We start from the raw sequence: 26829 nt of genomic DNA, 5'->3' as shown, positions 1-26829 counted from the left end.
TCTAAAGCAATGCAATTCCTTTCACCCAAACTTTCACAATTCTAAGCAGAATTGCTTCTTCAGTAATGTTCCATCATGAGTGAGAATTTGCAGTTATTACCAATACTAAGGAATTCCACTAAATTGTTTATTACTCTTTACGAGAAAAATGTATCAATTTCTTACAAGAAACATAGGCTACTGACAAAAGACCTCTTTGCATATAAATAAAAAAGAAATGGACCAATATGATGGAATTGGTAATGTACGAAGGACAGAAGGTCAGTTTTACTGTTTAGAAGAAAGCATTCCTTGGACATGTGTCCTTTGATTGCTAATTCTTTCTCTTAGAGGCACTCAGGTATTTTTACTGCATTGCTGTTCTATTGGGGGGGGGGCCTTCCCCAAATTAGTAAGCTACTGAAAGTTAAAGAGCTTCATGTAACAACAAAAAAAAGGCCAAGCATTCACTGTGCACAATAGGACAGTAAGAAGTTTACTCCTAGCAGAGTTGCTTTAAATTCACCTTTCAGTGACTCTGAAAATACATGGTAATAATGGTTAGAAGTCAGGAACTAAAAAGGATTTATTTCTATTAAACAATCCCATAAAAGAGAGACTTGGGAAAGTCTGAAACTCAGAGTTTTGAATCTCTTGATGTACCTGGGAGGAATCTAAAACTCTTAATCATGTTCATTTCAAAGCTGAAGGAGGAACAGAAATACCGCCCTCAATGCTCTAGTCCACATGTAATTTAATACACAAATCTTGTAAGCATACTACATCCCGCCCCATGTCCACAGTAATTATTTCTGAAACTCCAAGGAATTCCTACCGATATTAGGGAAGAATGGTTCAGACCGCTGACGGATCATGGCTTGCATCTGTCTTTGCTGTTGCTGTTCTTGTCTCTCTTGATCCAAAAGGTCCTGCAGAAGTAGAGGCTGCTCCTCCAGAAGGAGGGGCCTCTCTCTATTCTGCTGGGCCGCCGTCTGAGGGACCATCAGCTGCTGGGGCCCAGACATGCCACTGGCAGCAGACTGACTTGTCAGAGGTACAGTCTGATTCACAGGCTTTCCTGTTCCAAAACTGCGATGCACTGTTGGCTGACCCTGAATGAATCCTGGACTCACCTGCACACCCTGAGGGAAAGTATGGTTTAATCTAGGGACTACTGTCACATTAGAATTCAAGGTATTATCCAAAGCATGACCAGGCGGTGTCATTAGAGGGGGAGGCAAACTTGACACATGACTGGACGGTGAGGCCGGCAAAGTTGGTGGTGGAGACCCCAATGGCCTAACGTCTGAATTATCAGATTTTTCATTAGCAAGTAAACTTGAGAGAACTGGAGTTGATCCAGGTATGCTGCAAGAGTTTATCACACCTTCAGCAGGCAGCTGAGTGGACCCACGAACGCTTGTGCTGGAGCCAGCCGTTTCTCGATTAGTTCTTTTCTCAAGTAGATCTGCATCACAGGACTGCAAAGAAGCTTGTTCCCCATCATTCCCATCTGTATGAGCAGGGGCCTGTGGGCAGGGAGCGTCAACAGTATCTTTACCCTCGTCACTTTTCTCACTTTCACATTTGGTTTCCCCTTTAGAATCTGGAGACAGTACTTCTGTTTTAATCTCGCTGCTGACAGTGGATTTTTTCCAAGGAGAATGTTTATCAGAAGGAACCATACTTTTGTCATCTTGCTCCTTTTTGGGGGGTTCAACAGATACACACTGATTATCTAACTTATCATCAATTGGAACATTAAGGTCCAGTTCCTCGTTAAACATGCTTTTCTTATCTCCCAGGTCAAGTTCTGGATCTGTATATGCAATGATATCAAATTCTCCTGACCTTAAGAGGTCATCCAGGTTGGGGTCATTAGTTTCCAAATTACCTAAAGTATCCAATTCATCTCCCTTGCCATCCTCGGTATCGAGATTTAAATTTTCAAGATCTTCATCATCTAAGTCTTTGACTTCAACCCCCTCGAGGTCTTTAACATCCAGTTCTTTGACAGATGGGTCATCAGAATCAAGCTTTTCTTCGAGACCACCAGAAGACTGGGTGGTTATCTGCAAATTATCAGATGTTGTTTCAGCTGGTGTAGATGCTGACAAAGGGGCCTCTGTGAACTCACCACCTAAGGGGTGGCTCAGAGACCTCATGGCCATAGAAGATGAATGGACAGGGTGGCTTTGCTCTTGCTGAGATGGTGGCACTTGTTCCAAATTTGGATGCACAGGCAGCTCATGAGGGAGGCCTTGGGAAGGTCGTCTCATGGGGTCTGTGTGCCTAGGGCCTGGAAAGTCTGGCCGGGGAATGAAGTTTCCATGTCTTGGATGAGAAGGTGCCTCTATAACGTTGCCAGGAGAAGCAGGGAAGGGCATCCGAGGCCTTCCATCAGGGGTCCTGTGCCTCAATTCAATAAATGCTTGGCCCAGTATGTTGTGCTGCTGAACTGACAGGCTCTGTGGTGAAAAATGTGGAGGAAGTGCACCTGGGTTATTCGTTTGTGAGTTATTTAAAGGCCTGGGCATATCTACAGACATAGATCTTCTCAGCTGTGGAGGAACTCCAGATCCTTGTATTTGTTGAGGAGGTACAAGGAAGCGTTCCTGACTTGACAAGGTACCGTGACTACCTCCTGGAAATCCAAATCTAAAAGAAGACATTAAAAAAGCATATAGTCAATATAAAGTATTATTCTGAATTGAGTTAGGTTGATAAAAAGGAAAAGTTTTAGATTAAACGCAGATACAAAATTAATGTTGCCAAATACAATGATGTAGCAAAAAGAAAATAATCACCATTAGCAGCTACTTATAAAGTATCTATATGCAAGTAAATATTTGCCAAGTACCCTATAATAAATACCATATCTGAGCTCTAAAGGCATATGATCTAACAGATAACGTAGACAAAGATAAAGCAAAGCCACCAAGCAGATGGAATCAGGTGCTTAGAAATCAGCATATACTACTGGAGTTGCAAAGGAGTCCATTTCTTGTTTCTGTATTTAGGGAGGCTATGATACGGAGGAAGCTGATTTGGGGGGATGCTTGAATGAAGGTAGGAGGTCTAATGAATTGTACTAGAGAGACTTTATAGGCCTCTGCAGATGAGAAGACAAAGGCATGATGACTGGACAGGTTAACTTATTATTTGCTAGAAATGAATGAGGACCGGGGGTAGTAAGACAAAGAATGATAGGCATTATCTGCAAAGATTCAGTAAATGAATAAATTATACAAATACTTTTATTTATATTGTACCTCATTCTAGAAAAAACTAAAGGCAATTTACAAATAAATACAAAACAGAGCAACAGAGAAAAACCTGCAAGCAAGATTACTCTACCCAGCAAGAATCTCAATCAGATTTGATGGAGAAATTAAAACCTTTACAGACAAGCAAAAGCTGAGAGAGTTCAGCACCACCAAACCAGCTTTACAACAAATGCTCAAGGATCTTCTCTAGGCAAGAAACACAAGAGAAGGAAAAGACCTACAATAATGAACACAAAACAATTTAGAAAATGGGAATAGGAACATACATATCGATAATTACCTTAAATGTAAATGGACTAAAAGCTCCCACCAAAAGACACAGATTGGCTGAATGGATACAAAAACAAGACCCATATATATGCTGTCTACAAGATACCCACTTCAGACCTAGAGACACATACAGACTGAAAGTAAGGGGATGGAAAAAGATATTCCATGCAAATGGAAGCCAAAAGAAAGCTGGAGTAGCAATTCTCATATCAGACAAAATAGACTTTAAAATAAAGACTATTAGAAGAGACAAAGAAGGACACTACATAATGATCAAGGGATCGATCCAAGAAGAAGATATAACAATTGTAAATATTTATGCACCCAACATAGGAGCACCTCAATACATTAGGCAAATACTAACAGCCATAAAAGGGGAAATCGACAGTAACACATTCACAGTAGGGGACTTTAACACCCCACTTTCACCAATGGACAGATCATCCAAAATGAAAATAAATAAGGAAACACAAGCTTTAAATGATACATTAAACAAGAGGGACTTAATTGATATTTATAGGACACTCCATCCAAAAACAACAGAATACACTTTCTTCTCAAGTGCTCATGGAACATTCTCCAGGATAGATCATATCTTGGGTCACAGATCAAGTCTTAGTAAATTTAAGAAAACTGAAATTGTATCAAGTATCTTTTCCGACCACAACGCTATGAGACTAGGTGTCAATTCAGGAAAAGATCTGCAAACAATACAAACACATGGAGGCTGAACAATACACTGCTTAATAATGAAGTGATCACTGAAGAAATCAAAGAGGAAATTAAAAAATACCTAGAAACAAATGACAATGGAGACACGACGACCCAAAACAAAACCTACGGGATGCAGCAAAAACAGTTCTAAGAGGGAAGTTTATAGCAATACAAGCCCACCTTAAGAAACAGGAAACATCTCGAATAAACAACCTAAACTTGCACCTAAAGCAATTAGAGAAGGAAGAACAAAAAAACCCCAAAGTTAGCAGAAGGAAAGAAATCATAAAGATCAGCTCAGAAATAAATGAAAAAGAAATGAAGGAAATATAGCAAAGATCAATAAAACTAAAAGCTGATTCTTTGAGAAGATGAACAAAATTGATAAACCATTAGCCAGACTCATCAAGAAAAAAAGGGAGAAGACTCAAATCAATAGAATTAGAAATGAAAAAGGAGAAGTAACAACTGACACTGCAGAAATACAAAAGATCATGAGAGATTACTACAAGCAACTCTATGCCAATAAAATGGACAACCTGGAAGAAATGGACAAATTCTTAGAAATGCACAACCTGCCAAGACTGAATCAGGAAGAAATAGAAAATATGAGACCAATCACAAGCACTGAAATTGAAACTCTGATTAAAAATCTTCCAACAAACAAAAGCCCAGGACCAGATGGCTTCACAGGCAAATTCTATCAAACATTTAGAGAAGAGCTAACACCTATCCTTCCCAAACTCTTCCAAAATACAGCAGAGGGAGGAACACTCCCAAACTCATTCTACGAGGCCATCATCACCTTGATACCAAAATCAGACAAAGATGTCACAAAGGAAGAAAACTACAGGCCAATATCACTGATGAACATAGATGCAAAAATCCTCAACAAAATACTAGCAAACAGAATCCACCAGCACATTAAAAGGATCATACACCATGATCAAGTGGGGTTTATCCCAGGAATGCAAGGATTCTTCCATATACGCTAATCAACGTGATACACCATATTAACAAACTGAAGAAGAAAAACCATATGATCACCTCAATAGATGCAGAGAAAGCTTTCGACAAAATTCAACACCCATTTATGATAAAAACCCTCCAGAAAATAGGCATAGAGGGAACTTTCCTCAACATAATAAAGGCCATATATGACAAACCCACAGCCAACATCGTCCTCAATGGTGAAAAACTGAAAGCATTTCCACTAAGATCAGGAACAAGACAAGGTTGTCCACTCCCACCACTCTTATTCAACATAGTTTTGGAAGTTTTAGCTACAGCAATCAGAGAAGAAAAGGAAATAAAAGGAATCCAAATCGGAAAAGAAGTAGTAAAGCTGTCACTGTTTGCAGATGACATGATACTATACACAGAGGATCCTAAAGATGCTACCAGAAAACTACTAGAGCTAATCAATGAATCTGGTAAAGTTGCAGGATACAAAATTAATGCACAGAAATCTCTTGCATTCCTATACACTAATGATGAAAAATCTGAAAGTGAAATCAAGAAAACACTCCCATTTACCATTGCAACAAAAAGAATAAAGTATCTAGGAATAAACCTACATAAGGAGACAAAAGACCTGTATGCATAAAATTATAAGACACTGATGAAAGAAATTAAAGATGATACAAATAGATGGTGAGATATACCATGTTCTTGGATTGGAAGAATCAACATTGTGAAAATGACTCTACTACCCAAAGCAATCTACAGATTCAATGCAATCCCTATCAAACTACCACTGGCATTTTTCACAGAACTAGAACAAAAAATTTCACAATTTGTATGGAAACACAAAAGACCCCGAATAGCCAAAGCAATCTTGAGAACGAAACACGGAGCTGGAGGAATCAGGCTCCCTGACTTTACACTATACTACAAAGCTACAGTAATCAAGACAGTATGGTACTGGCACAAAAACAGAAAGATAGATCAATGGAACAGGATAGAAAGCACAGGGATGAACCCACGCACATATGGTCACCTTATCTTTGATAAAGGAGGGAGGAATGTACAGTGGAGAAAGGACAGCCTCTTCAATAAGTGGTGCTGGGAAAACTGGACTGGTACATGTAAAAGTATGAGATTAGATCACTCCCTAACACCATACACAAAAATAAGCTCAAAATGGATTAAAGACCTAAATGTAAGGCCAGAAACTATCAAACTCTTAGAGGAAAACATAGGCAGAACACTCTATGACATAAATCACAGCAAGATCCTTTTTGACCCTCCTCCTAGAGAAATGGAAATAAAAACAAAAATAAACAAATGAGACCTAATGAAACTTTTTTTTTTTTTGCACAGCAAAGGAAACCATAAACAAGACCAAAAGACAACCCTCAGAATGGGGGAAAATATTTGCAAAAGAAGCAACTGACAAAGGATTAATCTCCAAAATTTATAAGCAGCTCATGCAGCTCAATAACAAAAATACAAACAACCCAATCCATAAATGGGCAGAACACCTAAATAGACATTTCTCCAAAGAAGATATACAGACTGCCAACACACACATGAAAGGATGTTCAACATCATTAATCATTAGGGAAATGCAAATCAAAACTACAATGAGATATCATCTCACACCAGTCAGAATGGCCATCATCAAAAAATCTAGAAACAATAAATGCTGGAGAGGGTGTGGAGAAAAGGGAACATTCCTGCACTGCTGGTGGGAATGTGAATTGGTACAGCCACTATGGAGAACAGTATGGAGGTTCCTTAAAAAACTAAAAATAGAACTACCATATGACCCAGTTAATCCCACTACTGGGCATATACCCTGAGAAAACCATAATTCAAAAAAAGTCGTGTACCAAATGTTCATTGCAGCTCTATTTACAGTAGCCAGGACATGGAAGCAAGCTAAGTGTCCACCATCGGATGAATGGATAAAGAAGATGTGGCACATATATACAATGGAACATTACTCAGCCATAAAAAAATGAAATTGATCTATCTGTAATGAGGTGGATAGACCTAGAGTCTGTCATACAGAGTGAAGTAAGTCAGAAAGAGAAAGACAAATACCATATGCTAACACATATGTATGGAATTTAAGAAAAAAGAAATGTCATGAAGAACCCAGGGGTAAGACAGGAATAAAGACACAGACCTACTAGAGAATGGACTTGAGGATATGGGGAGGGGGAAGGGTAAGCTGTGACAAAGCGAGAGAGTGGCATGGACATATATGCACTATCAAACGTAAGGTAGATAGCTAGTGGGAAGCAGCCGCATAGCACAGGGAGATCAGTTCGGTGCTCTGTGACCGCCTGGAGGGGTGGCATAGGGAGGGTGGGAGGGAGGGAGACGCAAGAGGGAAGAGATATGGGAACATATGTATATGTATAACTGATTCACTTTGTTATAAAGCAGAAACAAAGAAAGAAAAAAAAGATAGCAGACTGGGTGTGTCTGACAATCTTTAAAAATCCTACCAGGATTACCACAAAAAATCTGAAGACTGACTCCAAAATTCCAACCTTTTTGTTTCTAAAAGTATTTCCTTTGGAATTTAATTTGCTTACAATAATAAAATTGTAAAGTAATTTTTTCCAAAAAAAAAAAAACAAAACAAAACAAAAAAAAATAGCAACAGGCAAAAGGAGAAAGAGAAAAGGAAAACAAGGGTAAGCCTTTAACCTGGAGGTAGGTATTAGACTAAAAACTATACCTTATAAAATGAAAAGCATATGTTAAGGAAATATTATTATGTTATAATATAATACCTTATTATAACTCAGGCCTACATTTGGCTTTGATTGGTCTACTAGCCACTTCAAAGATGGAAACCACTCATCACAAAAAATTCCTACAGGAAAACATCCTTTCAATTTCGAAATTTCCACAAATATTTACCATGTAAATTAAAATTAAAAATCTAAGGAGAGAATAAGTCTCACTCATCATATCACAGGAGGCTTTGAAGGAATATGGCAGTTACATTTTAAAGGTTTGACTGGCAGGATAAACTACATCGCTGTGGCTGTGACGTAAGGCTAGTACAGTCAATATTTAATAACAAAGGGAGTGCTTTTACACTCTGTTGAGTACTGAGGGGTTTAAAGAAAAACCCACGACCTCTCATTAGTGAAAAATAATGTTGATCATATCTCAAAGGGATCAAAAAGTAAAAAACAGCATAAACTCCTTGATTAAGAATAATTTCAAAGAATATATATACATACGTATATATACACATATATATATATACACACACATATATATATGACACTGAATCCGTTTGCTGTAGACGTGAAACTAACACAACATTGTAAATTAACTATACTACAATTAAAAAATGGTCCCAAACAAAATAATTTCAGTCGTGCATATTCCCTTCTATTAGCTATTTAAATCTGTCATGAAACTAAACACATTACCTAAATCCATGAGGTCTCATCCCCATACCAGTAACATCAGGAGTACAGGGTGCACGCGGGTCTTTTGGGAAAGCAGCATATCTAGGTCCTAGAGGAGGGCCAATGGAGGACCCGATGCTCCCAGGATAGGGCGGGGGAGGCCTAGTAAAAGCCTGGCTGGCACTCTCCGGCTGCCAGTGCTGCAGGGGCCCCGGATGAGGCACTGCTCCTGGGGCCTGTGACCCTTTCTCCTGTCGACCTGCCAGCTTCTTCTGCTGTTGCTGCTGGAGGATGATTTCACGTAACTTCTGTCGCTGAACAGAAAGAAACAAAAAATGACCGGGACTTTTAAAAAAGTAATAGCTTTTTAAGTCTCAACGTTTCGGATACTTGACTATGGTAATGTTTAAAATACCGTAATATTTCAAAGTTTGGTAAGACACTAGCTACACTTAAGTATTCAATCGGTTATAAAAAATAAAGTGATGATTTGGGTCCTTTTCCTTGCCATACAACTATCACAAAACTGAACCTTTCATATTTAAGAATTCCCCTACCAACTCATGAAAACTGAAATTAGATAAAATAAGCCCAATTCATCAGTGTTGATTTTATCAATTTCATTTTTCTTCTTCGCAGTATGACCAATTCTACAGAAAAGATTGACTTTAACAGCTGTACATAAATTACTCAATTTGATAAAATGAATAGCATTCTCAAATAATACATTTAAAACATCTGAGAACATTCAACCTGTTTACCTGTCTCAATTTCTCTGTATCTGCTTGAGACATGTTTACAGTGCTCTGTGTATCGGTGACTCCTGAGGTCGGTACAGGTCCGGGAAGCTGGGACACACCAGAGAACTGCTGGCCTTGAGAATTCATGGGTGAGTTGGAAGGTGCACTGAAGCTCCCCTCTGATCTAGGCCGTGGCTGATCAGCGACATCATGGGCAACCTGACTTGTTCCGAAAGAGTCAGACTGAGATCTCGGAGTCATGGGAGTCTGATCATAGGGGTCACGAGGGGCAGATGGGGAGACACGGCTAAAAGTGTCTGAAAGACCAGGTCCAGGTGGCCTGGGTGTTTGGGAACACGCATCAGGTGGCCTTACCAAAGGGCCAGGTAAGGCTGCTCCTCGATTTTGTGCTGCCTGCAGGAAAGGATCCTGATTTGGCATGAGGACTGGTCTTGTCATTGAGGACCTAGTAAAACCCTCTGAAATCCTTGGCCTCGGTATTGCTGGTGGTTGAGAGTAAGGAACAGAAATCCCAGGTCTCGGTGTTCCAGGAGGGTGAGCACGTGGGTCAGAACGTCTCTGATTAGCTGCAGATGTAACAAATAAGTCTGCTTGTGCAGACGGCCTTGGGGCTGGTGGCTGCTGACTATACGGACCGATGGTGGTGGGCCGGGGAGTTCCAGGAGGTTGAGAATAGGGGTCTGGATTGGAGCGAGATGTTCCTGGGGGCTGGGAATAGGAATCTACAATAGGACGTGGAGTTCCTGGAGGTTGGGAATATGGGTCCTGAGATGTTGGCCTTGATATGGTTCCAGGCTGGGGAAAAGCCCTTGAAGGATGAGCAAAAGATTCATTCATCGCTGGATGTGGGGTGACGGGAGGCTGGCTATATGGATCACTTGACTGGTTATGAGAAAAGTTATCTACAGGTCGTGGTGTCAAAGCAGGCCTTTCATAAGGGTCAACAGACAATCGCCTCGGTGCCTGTGACACTGATCCATAAGGGTCCTGGGAGGATGGGGGCGGCTGCATTGGAGCTTTAAAAGGTCCGGGACCACTATCAAGAGGTGCAGGTGTCAACAAGGGTCGAGCATATGGATCAGGTATCCGTTGTCTTTGAAACGCATCTGCCCTAGGAGATGGTTTAGTAAAGTGGTCATTGGTTCCAGACGCTAGAGGACCTTTTGCAGTTTGTTCCGAAACTACAGGAGACCGGGGTAGGCCTAAGGGTTTGGGAAATGGATCTGTCATCACAGGCCTAGGTGTGTCTGGAGGCTTTGCATAGGGGTCACTACTTGCTGTGGAGGAAGAACATAAATCTCTGACTGGGGATGGTCTACTTGCTGTTGTCTCGCTCATCTGAGTGGGCCTAGATACGGACAGTAAAGGTGCACAGTTTTCCACCAGTGCAGAATTTCTTCTGGAAAAACCATGGCTCCCAGGAGGTGGTCTTGGGGTACCAACCATTTTCGCATAAGGATCCGCTGGAGATGGCGGCCGGGAGTTAGAAGATCCAGGGGAAAACATCTGTGGGGAAGGCGGCTGAGAAGCCTGAGCCTGTGACAGACTCTCCGGGATGGAGATCCGGGACGGCGCCGGAGGAGGGGGTGGAGCTTGCGGTTTTACAAACACGTCATCTGATGGCGCGGAAGTGGGGGTGCCGGGCAGCTGCTTTGCCAACAGGTCTTTATGGAAGGGCTGTGCAGGAGACGTACTTCCGTTGCCAGGCTGCGGGGTCAGGGGGCTCTGGATCCCGCCACTCGGCGTGTCCGAGACAGACTGCCCCAGAAGAGGCTGAGGGCCCAGCTGCTGCTGCTGCTGTTGCTGCTGCTGCTGCTGCTGCTGCTGCTGTTGCTGCTCGTTCTTCACCTGCTCCAGCTTCTGGGTGGCTTCAATCTTAGCCTGCTGCTTACTTTTCTGCCGCATTTGCTGTTGGAATAGGAAAGAAAAAACAATCATACGGCTAAGGAAGAATATAGCTGTCCCGGGGCAGGGGGGAACAGCAACAGAAAGTTTATTCGTTTGATGTCGTCAGTTTCCAGATTGCTCCCCTATTGTAAATTCCTCAAGAGGAGAGACGATTATTCATCGCAGTATACCGAATGTCTACGGCAGCATATCGTTTATAATATTTACTAAAACTTCCCCAAATCAACTTAAATATATTTTACTGAGAAAGGAAAGTCTATTTTAAATCAAATTTTTATATTGTAGTAAGAACTATAGCTGAAACGATATCATAAACAGCTCTTTTCTCAAAAAGCAAAAATTCAATTTTAAAAAGCAAATTCTTTTTTTAAAATTAATTAATTTATCTTTTTATTTTTGGCCGTGTTGGGTCTTCGTTGCTGGGCGGGCTTTCTCTGGTTGCGGCGAGCGGGGGCTACTCTTCATTGCGGTGCGCGGGCTTCTCATCGCGGTGGCTTCTCTTGTTGTGGAGCACGGGCTCTAAGCAGGTGGGCTCAGTAGCTGTGGCTCGCGGGCTCTAGAGCGCAGTCTCAGTAGTTGTGGCACATGGGCTTAGTTGCTCCATGGTATGTGGAATCTTCCTGGGCCAGGGCTCGAACCCATGTCCCCTGCATTGGCAGGCGGATTCTTAACCACTGCACCACTAGGGAAGTCCTAAAAAGCCAATTCTTAAAGAAACAGAAACACACACCTGTCTGAATTTCCATTCCTGTTCATGTTCCGATTCTCTTTGCTTTAGTGGATCTTTAAAAAGATCTGAATCAATACGAGAGCTGGGATCGATGCTATCTTGCTGTTGCTGCCTTTTCATGGAATCATTTGACATCTGTACTTTATTAATGCGTAAAGCAGCTCTGTTATCTCTGGCTTTTTGCTTTGAAAAAAGGAGAAGAAAATTATCTCCCAGTATGTGTTAAAATTAAATAAAACTATGGCAAATTTTATCATACAAAAGCAAGAAAAAGTTGGGTTAAATAGTTGAAAACAGTTGAAATATTAATCTTGAGAACTTACAGCCTCTTGTGTGAAAAGATCTCGACACTACCCCACTTTTCCCTTTTATAAGGCATGTTTCAACTGAAGACATATTTCCATCTCTCTATTTGAACCAGTCTAGAGAACCTAGGTGTAATCTAATATTTTCAATCCTAATTTTTGTAACAGACTCTTCAAAAATGGAACGATTAATATCTCTCTCAATTTAGAGAAAAGGAAAATACCAAATCAATGCTCCAAATCTAAAATCTGGAACCTGAAGCTTAACGTTAAAAAAAGAAAAATCATTGAGAAAGATTAAAAATATCCTGCCATTACCTCTGCCAGTCAAGGTAAAACAAAGCAAAGCATCATCAACACATCCCCCCACCAAAATTTTCTGCTTGATCCAAGCAGTCATTATCACTGACAGTATGCCTGCTGAAGATCAAAGTAGAAAATAAGTGCATGTATTTTTCAAAACGGTAATGCAGATATTATATGCTTTCAAATGAAAGCAAGGATTTGGATCCAGTTGACAATCTTAATTTGGCTCTTTGGGAGAAAATAAGTCACTATCTGAACTGTGAATCTTATAAAATACCCTAATAATTCCTGGCCAAGTCCATGTTTCAAAAGCTCCTTAAAGGTGTCCAGGTATACCTCTTTCAAAATTCTCTACTAAACCTAATACAAAAAGAGCTTATTGTGGAAGAAACTGAGGCACATTAATGTGGCTGCAAAATGTAGTACTCTTTCGAAGAGATAAAACAATTTAAAAGTGAAATGAGTTAAACACGCTCCTAGGATGAGTGATTTCAATCTTCAACATACTGGTTCTATTAACCAGCTTATGAAAATGTCACCCTCTATATTAAGACATCATGAGTTAGGAAAACACTATAAAGCAAAGCTGTTTATTAGTTGTACAAGTATTTAACATATGTTTTTTGGAATGGGAAATCTTTTTATGAACCTAAGACGATAATAATAAGATTCACGTATTGTGTCTGAAGGCATGATACATGTGAGTTTTTTTAAATACCACGTATGGTGCTCTTTCCTGTGAGCTTGCTTTTCTCCACAGCTTGGCAATTTGCTTCACTCTAGTAGTCCAGTCTGCAACAAAAGAACACAGTAGACACATTCACAGAACCACGGTAATGATGCATCTTAATCAAAAGGTTGATAAACTGCTAACAGTTAAACTTATTCTGCCCATATTTTCATAAATGATAGTCCTGTATTTAGTTCTTTGTATACTATAAAGTTCCTGGCACACAGCAGACCAAACATATTTCTGAATGGAGTGCTGCCTCATTAACAATCTCACCTGTGGAGTTGGGAAGTTTTTAAATCAAAGTTCTAAGCAGCCAAGATAAAGTTAAGCCAAACATAATAAATTCCCTCAACCATGTAAGATGCTACCAGGACCAAAGCTAAAAGTTTTGGAAAACATCTGTACTCAAGAGAATTCTATCAAGTTGACCAAAAGGAAGTAATCATTATTAAAAATAAGCATCTCATCAGCACTTGTGCACAACAAAGATAGGGAAAAGCAATGATTTCAAGCCACTTCTATGAAACTCAGTGTCAGGACAGTACACAAAATGAAATGTGGGTGAGATCAACAGTTAGCAATAAATGTAGAAATGCTTTTGTCCATATTTATAAACAGAAAGCTTCGAAACAGCCACTGAAAATGGAAATCAGCTGCAGACCAACAGCCTTAACATGGTATTTCATGAGGTTCTAGAATCACACAGTACATCTATTAAAGAAAATTACTTTAAAAAAAAGGAAACCTACAGCTCCAATCTAAGGACAATTTTTACACTGACACTAAGTGACTTAATAGAACCAGATATACTCATCTCTAAGTAGCAAATAAAAGTGCGGTTAAAAAAAACAAACAAACAAAAAAAACCCTTGAAGAATGTGTATACTGCTTTAACAGACAGCCCTGCATTAAACCACTGACTTTTCTTGTTAGATAAGGTAGCATTTACTTCTATGAATAATAAATAAAGTACTACAAGGTGGCCAAACCAAAAAGGCCAAACCTAAAAAGACAGGGGTCATCCACAAAAAATCCACCTTTAAGTACTCCTCTAGTAATTTAAAAGAGCTATATGACAGCTGGGAAACTATTGCAAGACAAAGCTTAAGTGACCTTTTCAAATTCTAGTTTGTCTTGCAACATGAACTCAAGATACTAAATGAGCATTTGCTTACAAATATTCTGTAAGTGACATTAATCCAAATGTTTCATCCTCTTGCTAATGAGAATTTCAAAAATGGTACCACTGTACCATCTGCTTTTTTCAAATGGGCTAGACAGTTGGGAAGAAGGGGAAATAATCCTGAGTCAGTTTCAATGTGAACAATACTTAGAATGGAGTCTGATTTAGCCTAATTTAATACTTCTGATTAAATGATAAGCTTTTTATTCTAGGAATTTTCTTGTACAATTACACATAACACAACACTGACTTCCATGTATTTAAAAAGACTGCTAGGAGCTGGAATCACTTCATTAATTGAAATTAACTTCTGGGAAATATGCAAATCGGTACAGGGCTTAGGACTAAGAAAATGCAAGATGTTTCTAGATATCTAGGGAATCTTCACATTGTGCAGAGTCACACTAGATAAAAATTAATGGTGATACACAGGCTCTCTGCTTTAGTGAGACAAGAACCAAAAAAGCCTGTGACGTGTGGGAAAGCTGGTCACATGTAAAGCAGTGGTGTATCCATGACTTACCTGGGAATTCTTCCTTTAGGTTGGGGAAATTAATATTTGTGTAGAGAACTGGTGCTACTGTTGCCATTTCCCCCAGGGCCTCCTCTTTCTCCCACTTGAGTGTACTTCTCTGGGCATTCGACATTGTATCATTTTCTCCTTCCATAGTGGGAGCTGATGATGTCCAAGAGCCGTTAGGGTCACTTGCCATTGGATTAAATGCTGGATTTTTATCCCTGGCAAATAATAAACAACTTTACTTCATAAACATAAAATAACTTTCTAAGTACTATGGTCAAGTACAATTTCATTAAACCTATTATTACAAAATAGCTAAAATGTATGATGATTTTTCACAAAGATCACAATGAGTGCAACACACTGACACTGTGCACCATCACGCAGACCAACAACCATTCACATCACAAAAAAGATTTACGCTTCCGTAGAAAGTGGAGGCTTTTAAATACCTGGCATCAGTGTAGGGGGGCTGTGCTACAGCAGGGAAGGTTCCCAGTCCACTTCCAGGAGGCAAAGAATTATGTGCGAGATGAGGACTGGGTCCGATAAGGCCATTCACGAGTGGCATCCGTGAAAAAACATCTTAAAAGAAGAAAGCAGCAATTTTTGCATATTATTAAAAAATAATTGAAATATTTTTAAATAAAAATTCGTAACACTACTTAAAAGTAGGATTTTCCCCCCAATATTATACTGTAAAATATCGCCTAAAGAGTGACTAGGTTATAAAATTTTGAAATATGGACTCTATAATTCTGTTTACTTCATTATGGTATAATGGAAGTAGCATGTGTTTTGGAGTCTGACAGCCCTGAGCTTGAATCTTAATTCTGCTACTTGTTATAAGCAGAATCAATCACTGTTTCTATAAAATGAAGGTAATCTACAATGTAACTGGCACACTGTATGTGCAGTTTTCAGCACAGTGCCTGCTATGCAGTAAGTATGCAGTACATATGAGCTCTAAAAAAAGAATCAGGGCTTCTCTGGTGGCGCAGTGGTTGGGAGTCCGCCTGCCGATGTAGGGGACGCGGGTTCGTGCCCCGATCCGGGAAGATCTCACATGCCGCGGAGCGGCTGGGCCCGTAAGCCATGGTCGCCGAGCCTGTGCGTCCGGAGCCTGTGCTCCGCAACGGGAGAGGCCACAGCAGTGAGAGGCCCACGTACCGCAAAAAAATAAAAAAATAAAAAAAAATAAAAAAAGAATCAATCTCAACAAATGCTAGTGAGTTGTATCAAACATTCTTCTTCACTCAAAATTTACAAACAGATGTCCCTTATATGAAAAAAACACCTATTACTCTCAAATTGACACTTTCTCTAAAGTAGTTTGGAACAACAAGCAATATTTCATCTACCATTATAAACGGGATGACTACTGTAAAAATAAATAATTTCTGTTTTTGACCTAATTTTCATTACTTGCAGTTTCAGCCCCCAAATGTATTTTAATTTTCATTCCAGTACCTTCACATCTTCTTTCTAATTAGACATTAGGCAAACCATAATAAGACCACCTTGTGTTTCTCCAAACTCTCCACAAGCATATAACTCCAACCCCTATTGCGATCACCTATTTTCCTAAACTATTTGGAAATAAGCCAACTGTCCTCAACCAGTTTTCCAGCAAACAAACAAACAAACAAAAAACCCACCTTTTTTTGGTGTATGTTCAAAAACCCCTTCCATAAACTTACAGTGGTAATCATTTCACGGCGTATGTCAAATCACTATGCTGTACACCCTAAACTATGCAGTGCTGTATGTCAACTATATCTCAATAAAACTGGAAGGTGGGGAGAAAACCCTTCCAATTTAAAGACATAATAAATACACGGCCTCTACTTACGTCGTAACACTCAGAACAACACTAGGAGATCCACATCCACATCACCAGTTAATTATACAAATGAAAATCAGTTACAAAGTTGGTTAATACTGGGCACACCTGGTATAGTGACACAGAACTCCTAACCCGATCACTTGCCAAGCTATTAGAAAAAATAACGAAGAGAAGTGTCCTGCCCACGTAATGTTCTACACTACATAATGTCCTTTCAGCCAAACCAGACCCTCCGTTACGACCCTCAAGCTCGTCTGAGGACACTGGGGCTGACTGCCTGCAGCTTTTCAGGCTTTGTCTCAAGGACGGTGGTCCTGGAACCATCTGACTTCCAGGTTAGGGCTTCTCCTGCAGAACGGCAGAGCTGGGCCCACTGGATCTGGACTCCACAACAAGTGTCTCAGGACACTTAAGTTCACTCCAAGGATCGGATTAAGAAGCAAGATTTCTGCACTTATTCCAAGTAGAATGCTACTTCTATTTTTTAACTTTAGAGAAAAGTAGGTTCCACTAAGGAATATGACATTTTATTGAAAAATATTAAATGCCTTCCATGTAGTTAGGATAAAGAAAAGCTCCCTTCCTGGTAGCGAGAATGTGATCTATCCTGGAGCTATCAGCACTGACTACTGTACCTGCAATACGACTATACTGAAACCTTACATAGTAACAATAGCTATTACTCATTAGCAATTTAGTATAGGCCTGGCACTGTTCCAAAATCTTTACATGTGTTAATTAACTCTTTGGTCCTCACAACCAGGCCATGAAATGGGTTATTACGTGTAGCTCCATTTATGCAAAAAGACCCAGAGAAATTGAATAACTTAAGTACACATAAATAGATGCAAAGCATTTTCCCTTTGTTATTATTTTAACTAGGAGGTGGTCTTTTTCCCATTCTCTCAAGTCTACCATACCTGGTCACACTAGTATCTTTTTCAAGGCATAAACCATGGTAAGAATTGCAAAGTCACTTCATGGAACTTTCACCTAAAGTGATTTCAAGTTACTGTCTCAATCTTCTTGAAATTTCCCTTCTCCGCTTTCTGACCTTCTGTAAAAGTGTCAACACATCACACTCTGCCCTCCTCATCGCTCCTACTAAGTTGTTCCACTGAAGATCACAGCAACCTCACCATCCAGAGAAACAATGCCTTTCATCCCAGCGGACCCTACAGCCTAATGACCGCCACTGCGAAGATCCTATACCTCTCACTCAGTGTCTCCATCTCTCAGCTTTTTTCACTTCCACCTAATGCTTCAAAAGGGGAAAGGAGTGTATAACTGCATACCTAATATAAATCAGTTGACTTAAGCATGTAACTCATTATTTAATTAAAGAGTTCTTCAAGATTCTGTCCTCTACTGGCAGTATATTCTTAAGAAACCTCACCCTTCCAACCACTAAACAGACAATTCCTAAATTTTCATCTATAGCCTTGAACAACTGCAACTGCCTGTAAGTCAGAACAATGTGTATGTCCCATTTCTAACTAAAAATGGCCTACAACTAAATCCATTACATCTCCACTACCCTCCCCCTACAACACAGACACACACACACGCGCGCGCTTCTTTGTTCCCCCTACAACACACACACACACACACACACACGCGTGCTTCTTTGTTCCCCTACAACACACACACACACACACACACGCGTGCTTCTTTGTTCCCCTACAACACACACACATGCACACACGCGTGCGTGCACGCTTCTTTGTTCCATGTTTCCAGTTTACAGCATGACTGGTTATCCTCTAGGCAAGCCTGGCTTATATATAGTCTAGTTCAATTTATTTCCTTTTTTCTTACATCTTACATCCATTTGGTAGCACTATCCTACTTATTCTAACATCACTGTCTCTCAAATCCATTTCCTCCTTTCAATTAGCACTGCAGATATATTTAAATGGAGCCCAAATTCTAACTCAGTCCCAACTGCAATAAACTCATTAGTACAACTCTTCTTGTGTCAAATCCATTTCCAATACTGACATCAGAGCTACTCTGCCAAAATGTGTAACTCATCAGGTCATTCACTGGTGTGAGGTCTCCAGTGCCTCTCAGAAACCTGGAGAAAAAAAGGCCAACTGCCAATGCCTAGCTGTGTAGACACAATTCAGTCCCATGCGTACTTTTTGTTCTGCCTTCTTAAACACTGACCACTTACCTCTCTTCCTTTGCCCTGGAAAATGTTAGAGCTGCCATTCTTGAATATCTGTGTGGTCTCCCTGCATGTGACCTGATCATGCTTTATCCTTAAATTATTATTCTTTCAAACATGAATGCTGAAATCTTAGCGACTCCTACGCAGAAAAAAAGATCAACCCCACCTTTCCGACGGTGATGACCTCCCCACGAGAACATTCCTCTCGCAAAGGATCTCCTTCATCCCTCTCCAGAAGAGAAGAGGAAACACAAGAAGAAGCGCCTGGTGCAGAGCCCCAATTCCTATTTCATGGATGTGAAATGCCCAGGATGCTATAAAATCACCACCGTCTTTAGCCATGCACAGACAGTAGTTTTGTGTGTTGGCTGCTCTACTGCCCTCTGCCAGCCTACAGGAGGAAAAGCAAGGCTTACAGAAGGATGCTCCTCCAGACGGAAGCAGCGCTAAAAGCCGCCGGAATCAAGATGAACGGGAAACCATCCCAATAAACACATTTTGGGTAAAACAAAATAAATCAACTGCCCCCAACCTTCAAAACCTTATTAAAAATGAGACTGCACAGTGAAATGATTTAAACAATGATCATAAAACCTTTTATAAAGGAATACATCTTTAAATGATTTGATTTCTGAAATACATACTTTTAGTTTCAGAAAACATGGAGATAGTTTTTTTTATATGTTGAGAAGAGAAATATTGAAGAGTTCTTAATCATTAAGACAGCATATGGGAACAATTAAGGCAAGAAGCACTTATGATGTCTGTTTTATCCAAATGTAAATCACATGTTTAGTCTAGCAAAAATCAAGGTAAATTTATGTTTAGAGGCTAAACTGGAAGAAACTAAAACATTTCAATTATGTGCATTATAGAATTTTTCATGTATACACAAAATTGGTAGTAAAGATAACATTAAATTATTTGTACATTTCAGCACTTACACAAAAACGGTGTATGAGCTTATAAAAGTATCATTACAAATTATTCAATTCAGTATATAATCATGAAGCAGTGACAACAGGATATAGAGAACTGACCCATTATTCAAATCATCAAGAATACACACACCACCATCTCCCTTCTATAGGAGATTCCCAGACCGGCAGCACTACCACCTTACCTACCTACTCCCACAAATTTTAATTCTAGCCTATCAGACTTTAGCTGTCCAGGCAGAGGGAGAAAGGAAAGCCTTAAACTTGTTCTGCAAGTAGTTACAAATAGGCAGAAGAAAGTGGATTAAACAAAATACGCAAATTTCCACAGAATTAGGAATTTCATAGTCGACAGTGGTACTCTGAAAGTATGTACTAAGGACGTACTCTGTGGCAAGGTAAACAGTGGTGAAGACAGATGTGGCCCAAGCCTTCAAGGAGCTCACAATCTAAAGGGAAAACCATAATTACCCACAGTCGTTTATGCCTGTACCACATGCCGCCAATGGAAAGCACGGGGAGTGCGGAGGTGGTGATCTGCCACCACTGAGGGAACGACAGTGACACTGAGACCACACAGATGAGTTAAGGCAGCCAGGTGAGGGGGGAGCAGTTCTCCAAACATCTTTGCAGGAAGGACTGAGAAAAAGTGAGCTGGGACTAGGACTGGGGGACGGGAAGAAGGCAGGCACTGTTAATAGTGGCACCGCAGATCAAGTGAGCAGAAGAATTCTGGCCATGAAGAGAATCGCCGATTTCCAGAGGATGTCAGGGAGGTAGGTGTGTAACTGAGGGAAACTCAGAGATTGGGTACTCTTCCATCGGCACAAAAGAGGGCTTTCTGCCATCAGTCTGTGTGCGTGGCTCCTGAGGGACACACACCGCAGAGCCATACTTACGACACTTTTCGAGAGGCGACATACCCTGAGCGTGCGCGGGCAGCAGCGGAGGTGCCGGAGGCTGTGGTACGGAAGCTGGCTGCGTGGCTGCAGGACTGAGCACGGCGGTAAACAAGTCCTCCACATCCTTTCCTCCAAGCTCTAGGAGACACAGTTCCAATGACAGTATGATTAAAGGGCTACAGAGCCAAAGCACAGGGAATTCCATTCTTATAAACTAAAAATCAAAACACAAATACCTGGTATTTTATATAACTTCCCAAGAATTGCTCCTAGGATAAAATAAAGAGGTGGAAATATTAACAACCATCATTTCAATATACTGATACAAAACAGCATTTGACATAAAATTATCAGAAGAGAAGTTAAATTGTAAATAAGCATGCAGAAATCTTTGAAAATCATATTTACTCATGTCTTTTAGAAAGCCTAGATGTAGGGCAAATATTTTACCATCTGTGACCATTTTGTCTAGTTCAGGGCTGAGGATGCCATCGAGCTGCTCTTCACTCAACGGTCGTGAACTCTGATTGACACTTGGCTGAGGCAAAGAGGAAGGATCATCAACGCCGGCACCAAGGTCTATTCCAGCTGAGGAGCAAGGTATGCGTATTAAAAAGTGAACTCTGGACACTCACACAGAACGCACTACACTGTTTCCCTGCATTAAAGCACAACCGTATGATGAACACAGAGCGATGAGAAGCCCGTAATTCTGAATCAATCTGGAGAGTCAATCAGTAAAAATCAGGCACAATGTATCTATAAACTTGGGTGCTGCTTAAAGTTATGGTTTAATCAATGCAAACCCATTCCCTGAGAAACCAAAGAACACATCTGGTTCTAAAGTGCTAATTTCCACAAAAAAGTAAGCAGCATATTATTAAGACAGGACTCTCTAAGAAGAATCAATATACAATGTTTAATATACAATTAACTGCTTAAACTCAGAAGACAGTGTTTCAAATGTATGGTTCAACTTATCATATGCAGTTTGTGAAACAAGTTTCACACAAATTAATGACAAGCTCTAAAATTTTTAATGCCTTGTAAAAATTATCCTTTTGTGAATAATTTCAACTACAGATCATATTTCTGAAATATTCTGTAGTCAAGAACAATATACAGATTATGTTTATTATATGCTTTATCTCATATAAATTGGTTTTTAAGCAATAGTCACATTTCAAACTGGTTTATCTACTTTATCATGCTTCCTCCTCAATATTACTGCTATCAAAAGGTAAGATTTCATCTGCTCTTATCTGGAACTTATCTGCTCGTATAGGAACTAACTCTATAATATTTGGGTAATATTATAAATTACATACTAACATGAATAAAACCATTCATTTAAAAAAAAAAGAACACTACAGAGAAAGTCATCCAAAACACAGTACAGTTGTACCATGCTTTAGCTGCACGCACAAAGGGAAAAGCAAAGTTGGATTAGTGACAAATTAGCACTATAACAAATACACATGCACCTACAGGTTGTTTCAGCTGAAATCACTATTTAAAAAAAAAAAAGACTACTTCTAGTCAGCCGTCATCCATTGCTCAGTTTCTTACCAAATGGACAAGATGAGCTCTCAACCTGGAAAGTGCATAAATCAAGACCTACAAGACCCAAACCAAATAAAATGGATGATTACCACGGGAGCTGGGGGACGGTGCAAACAAAAGAAGAAACAGGTACAGCAGGACTCTAAGGCAACAGGCCTTAAATCTGATGCAATTAGACAGGAAACAGAAATTAACTAACTTGCTATTTCCCCTCTTAAAGCAGGAAAGCCAAGGCAGATCAAATAAAATGATGAGTTCTTTGACAAGGGGAGGGGAGGGGAGGGGAGGGGAGGGGAGGGGAGGGGAGGGGAGGGGAGGGGAGGGGAGGGGAGGGGAGGGGAGGGGAGGGGAGGGGAGGGGAGGGGAGGGGAGGGGAGGGGAGGGGAGGGAGGAAGGAAGGAAGGAAGAGAAAGAAAATTTTTTTTCAGTTTCAGAGAAAAGACTAAGCTCGTTTCACACACATACCTCTCACTCACATCATAAAATAGACACTGGGCAAACAGTACTCATATATACCTGAATGATCAACTGATTTTGCAAGGTCTTCTGAAATTATTCCAAGAATGTCATCATCTGTGTTTAAGACTTCGGAAATATCGGCTAAGGGGTCATCAGCAGTGCCTAAGCGCAGTAAGTATGTTTGTAAAGTGTCAGTATTTTCCTAGACATTAAATTCTAAAACTCACGCGTTCAACCATTTACTAAATATCTAGAACACAGCAGATACTGAGGTAAGTACTAGAATCATAAAAAGATTATTACTTCTAAAGTAAGGAATTTTTCATAGAAAAGGCACGCCAACATTTTCAATAACAAAACACTAAAAATTAAGACTTTTGTTGTTGTGACTACTGTATATTAACAATAAAATAAAATTTAAAATAAAACCCATAGGCAATAAAAGTGAAACAAAGCAAAAAATTTAGAAAGTGGCATCACTAAAAATGACATCTGGAAAACACTCCAGAAGATAAATAAAATATTAAAGGCAAACCTACTGTTTAGAAGTTCCTTGTAAAGTATAAACCAGATACCATCTAGTTAAATGCCTACTTCCAGCTTTACCCTTAACGCTGATTAATTCACTTATTTATTCAAGAAAGTGTTTGAGGACCCACAGAATTATGTCTATGGATTATGTTAACAGGCACTGGTCCAGCCACTGGGAATACAGAAGTGACTAAAACAAAATGCATGGCCTCCAGAGCTTACTTTCGCAGAGGGAGTCTGACAGTAAATAAATGACAGCAGTGTAAGTGCTATAAAGATAAGCAATAAGGAAAGAAGGATTCAGAATAAGATGTGGAAATACCGTTAGATATTAGATAAAGTGGTCAGGGAAGGCCTTTTAAAGGTGGTTACCAAGCACAAATCTAATAAACAAGCTACGGGAGCATATGCCCTAAGATGGAGAGAGTACCTCAGGCAAAGGGAAAAGCACATGCAAAGACCAGAGCAGGAAGAGTTTTGTCAAGACAAGGGGCCAGTGCTTACGGTAATAAAGGGAAAGAGTGGTAAGAGATTGAAAAGGCAGTTAAGCAAGATTATGGATGGTTTTACAAGTCAAGGCGAAGACTGAGCTTTATTCTGAAGTATAAAGTACAGCTGACCCTTGAACAACATGGGGGTGAGGGGCACCGACCCTCCACACAGTCAAAAATCCGAATATGACTTGTGGTCGGCCCTCCCTATATCCTCATTTCCACCTCTGCAGATTCAGGCAGCCAGAGATGGTAGGACTCCTGTACGTATCAGTGGAAAAAATCCTCATATAAGTGGACCCTCGCAGTTCAAACCCCTGTTGTTCAGGGGTCAACTGTATAATGGGAAGTTGCTGGAAGGTTGCCAGAGGAGGGTGTGACTGATATCTTACAGGGAAACGCTGGTTGCCAGGCACAGAACCGACGGGGGTGGAGGAGGGGGTAAGGCATGTTGGCAAGAGGGGAGATGGATCAGTCAGCAGGCCTTGGCCGGGTCTAAGTGAGAGGCGGTACCAGCCCACACGACTGTGGTGCGAGGGTGAGGTTAGGAGTGGCTGGCTTTGGGATATCATTTGAAGGCAGAGGCAAACTTGTGGAGGTATCAGATATGGAATGTGAGATAATGAAGAGTCAAGGAGAACTACCAGGGTTTCTGACCTAATCAAGCAGGAAAATATTTAGGCTACCTTTAGAAACTTTATTAGTCATTTAAGTTAAGGGATATCTGAATATTTTTATCCATTTGGACTATATTTTTACTTAAGAAAAAAAAGGATTTATATTTAGAATTGATAAACAACAAGGTCCTACTGTATAGCACAGAGAACTATATTCAATATCCTATGATAACCCATAATGGAAAAGAATATTTAAAAAATATATATGTGTATAGCTGAGTAACTCTGCTGTAAGGCAGACATTGGCACAGCATTGTAAATCAACTATACTTCAATTAAAAATTTAAAAAAAAAAAGGAGAGGAGGGGAGGACATAAAATACTCCAGATTCTAGATCAAATATTTCTATGAAAATAGTCTTGTCCCATTAAACGTATACTTCTCAAACAGAATTCAGACATACATAAAAATATAATTTTTCAAATTGAGCTAAAGTAAATTCTGTATGCCCAAATATTTGTAAAATTTTTAAGAAATAAAATTATTTCAATAATGTATTCTCTAGACAACAGTACACTTGAAAGAAAAAAAAAATTGGGGGATAATTGTTCCAGGGTTAAGGTTTGCGGGCTTGTTTGTTTTAAACCAATGGGATTCTACTAAACAAATTACAACCAGCGTTTTTTAAAAGACCATGTTTTAAAAGTTCTCCTCTACCTGAAGAAATTTTGTATCTTATCAACAAATTATTAAAACTGACGCAATGGACTACATTGAATAAAGTATTTTAAAAAAGGAAGCCACTACTTTTGAATTCCCATCATAGTGGCAAGAGAGTGGTGTGACTGCACAGAACATTATATTTAACCTAGGTTTTGAAATGTGTATTACTCTAGTCCTCTACATTTTGGCTTTATCATTAAACTATTCTCTCTTCAGGAGTTCTGTGGAAAAAACAACTTCAAATAAAGGAAACAGGAATAAAAATAGTGTACAGCAATGTCTTTCCATTCACAATATGTCTCCTTCCAACCTCAGTTCTTTTCCTTATAAAAACTCAAGGGCAATTTCCTTCTATGTAAGTCTTTAAATGGCTAGTCAAGACTTTTTATAACATAATCTTTCAGAGTAAGACACCCTTTGAAGGGCTGACAAGTCTTTCACTATGCATTATTTTAACAACATATTAACACGGATCAGAGCAGGTAAGTACTCAAAACAACAGAACTAAAGTAAAATGATCTGCTAACATTAAACAAAGAGCATGGCCTTTACTCCCATGCTGGGTGCATTCAAATAACAGGGGGATAAGATTGCTTCTAATTATTTCAAGAAGTTAAAATAAAAAATAAAAGCCTGTATTTCCATCCAGGATAGTGGTAAGTTAATGAAGCTGTAACTACTTAATATATCAAAAGTCATCTTTCAGTGGAAGGCTGCTGCCTTAAAATTGTTTTCCAAATTGAGTTTATAAAATTAAAGGAGTGATAAATGTAATTCAATGGCAAAAGGAAGCCTGTAAGAAGAACATTAAATTTCTAATTGAAAGCGAGATAAAAATACAGAAGTGGAGGAAAAACTCTGTGATACCTAACTAGTTAAACTCTGAGAGCCTTGCTGACGTTAATATTAATAAACATTAAGCTCTCATACCCTTCTCTGATTCTAGGTAGTCCCCATATTCACTATAGCTAGGGCAGTGGGTCTCAACAGGGGACAGTTTTGCAGGGACATTTGGCAATATCTGGAGACATTTTTGATCATTATGACATCATGAGGACAGAGATGCTGCTAAATATCAGGACAGCCTCCCTCCTCCAACAAAGGTTTATCTGGCCCAAACTGTCAGTAGTGAGAAACTGATCTGAAATATATTTCACTTTATTATCACAGTGGAACAGCCAGTTCCCAGCTACAGCACTCTTTTCCTCTTCTGAATTTCTTGGGGCTATGTAATTAACAAAAATCTACCTAAGCTGAAGACTATTATATTTATAACTCACCAACTATGGCCTAATTACACTCCCTTACATTACCCTCAGCAAACTGTAAACCAAACATTTTCCTTCGCCACTCACAGGAGTTGATTTAGTGGTTGTTACACAGATAAACTTATTTGATAAATCTTATAGACCTGGTACTTCAATAAAGTGAATTTTTAAAATGCATATGAGGCCAAACTAAAGCATTTCAAAGGTTTGATTAAAAGGAAGATGAATGTAATGCGATAA

General features: G+C 39.7%; 1 protein-coding gene and 1 pseudogene across 27 annotated transcripts in view; one reads left to right on the top strand and one right to left on the bottom strand.

Annotated features, from left to right (window-relative positions):
* The window catches only part of KMT2C (lysine methyltransferase 2C), a 293121-nt gene that overhangs the window by 38429 nt on the left and 227863 nt on the right, over nt 1-26829 (bottom strand). For 21 of the 27 annotated variants that reach the window (XR_016394238.1, XR_016394240.1, XR_016394239.1 and 18 more), the window contains 11 exons: nt 23017-23121; nt 21346-21525; nt 21174-21206; nt 20959-21075; nt 15531-15663; nt 15082-15296; nt 13361-13434; nt 12032-12214; nt 9394-11301; nt 8654-8946; nt 815-2637 (listed from right to left, as the gene is read on the bottom strand). Coding sequence is in view for 24 of the 27 variants with exons in the window: in XM_089917170.1 (XP_089773296.1) it covers nt 815-2637; nt 8654-8946; nt 9394-11301; nt 12032-12214; nt 13361-13434; nt 15082-15296; nt 15531-15663; nt 20959-21075; nt 21174-21206; nt 21346-21525; nt 23017-23121 (5064 nt within the window). In the remaining 3 variants the exon portion in view is untranslated. The remainder of the gene's footprint in view (nt 1-814; nt 2638-8653; nt 8947-9393; nt 11302-12031; nt 12215-13360; nt 13435-15081; nt 15297-15530; nt 15664-20958; nt 21076-21173; nt 21207-21345; nt 21526-23016; nt 23122-26829) is intronic. The other 6 variants (XM_089917163.1, XM_089917168.1, XM_089917177.1 and 3 more) reach the window with 2 other exon arrangements.
* Nucleotides 19269-20241, top strand: LOC111176605 (small ribosomal subunit protein eS27-like pseudogene; annotated as a pseudogene).

Source organism: Delphinapterus leucas, chromosome 9 (assembly GCF_059928025.1).
Source record: "Delphinapterus leucas isolate spDelLeu-1000000601 "Yukka" chromosome 9, BTC_Dleu_Yukka2, whole genome shotgun sequence".
Lineage (NCBI taxonomy): Eukaryota > Metazoa > Chordata > Mammalia > Artiodactyla > Monodontidae > Delphinapterus > Delphinapterus leucas.
The sequence above is the reverse complement of the archived record's forward strand: the minus strand, read 5'-3'. Positions and strand labels throughout refer to the sequence as shown.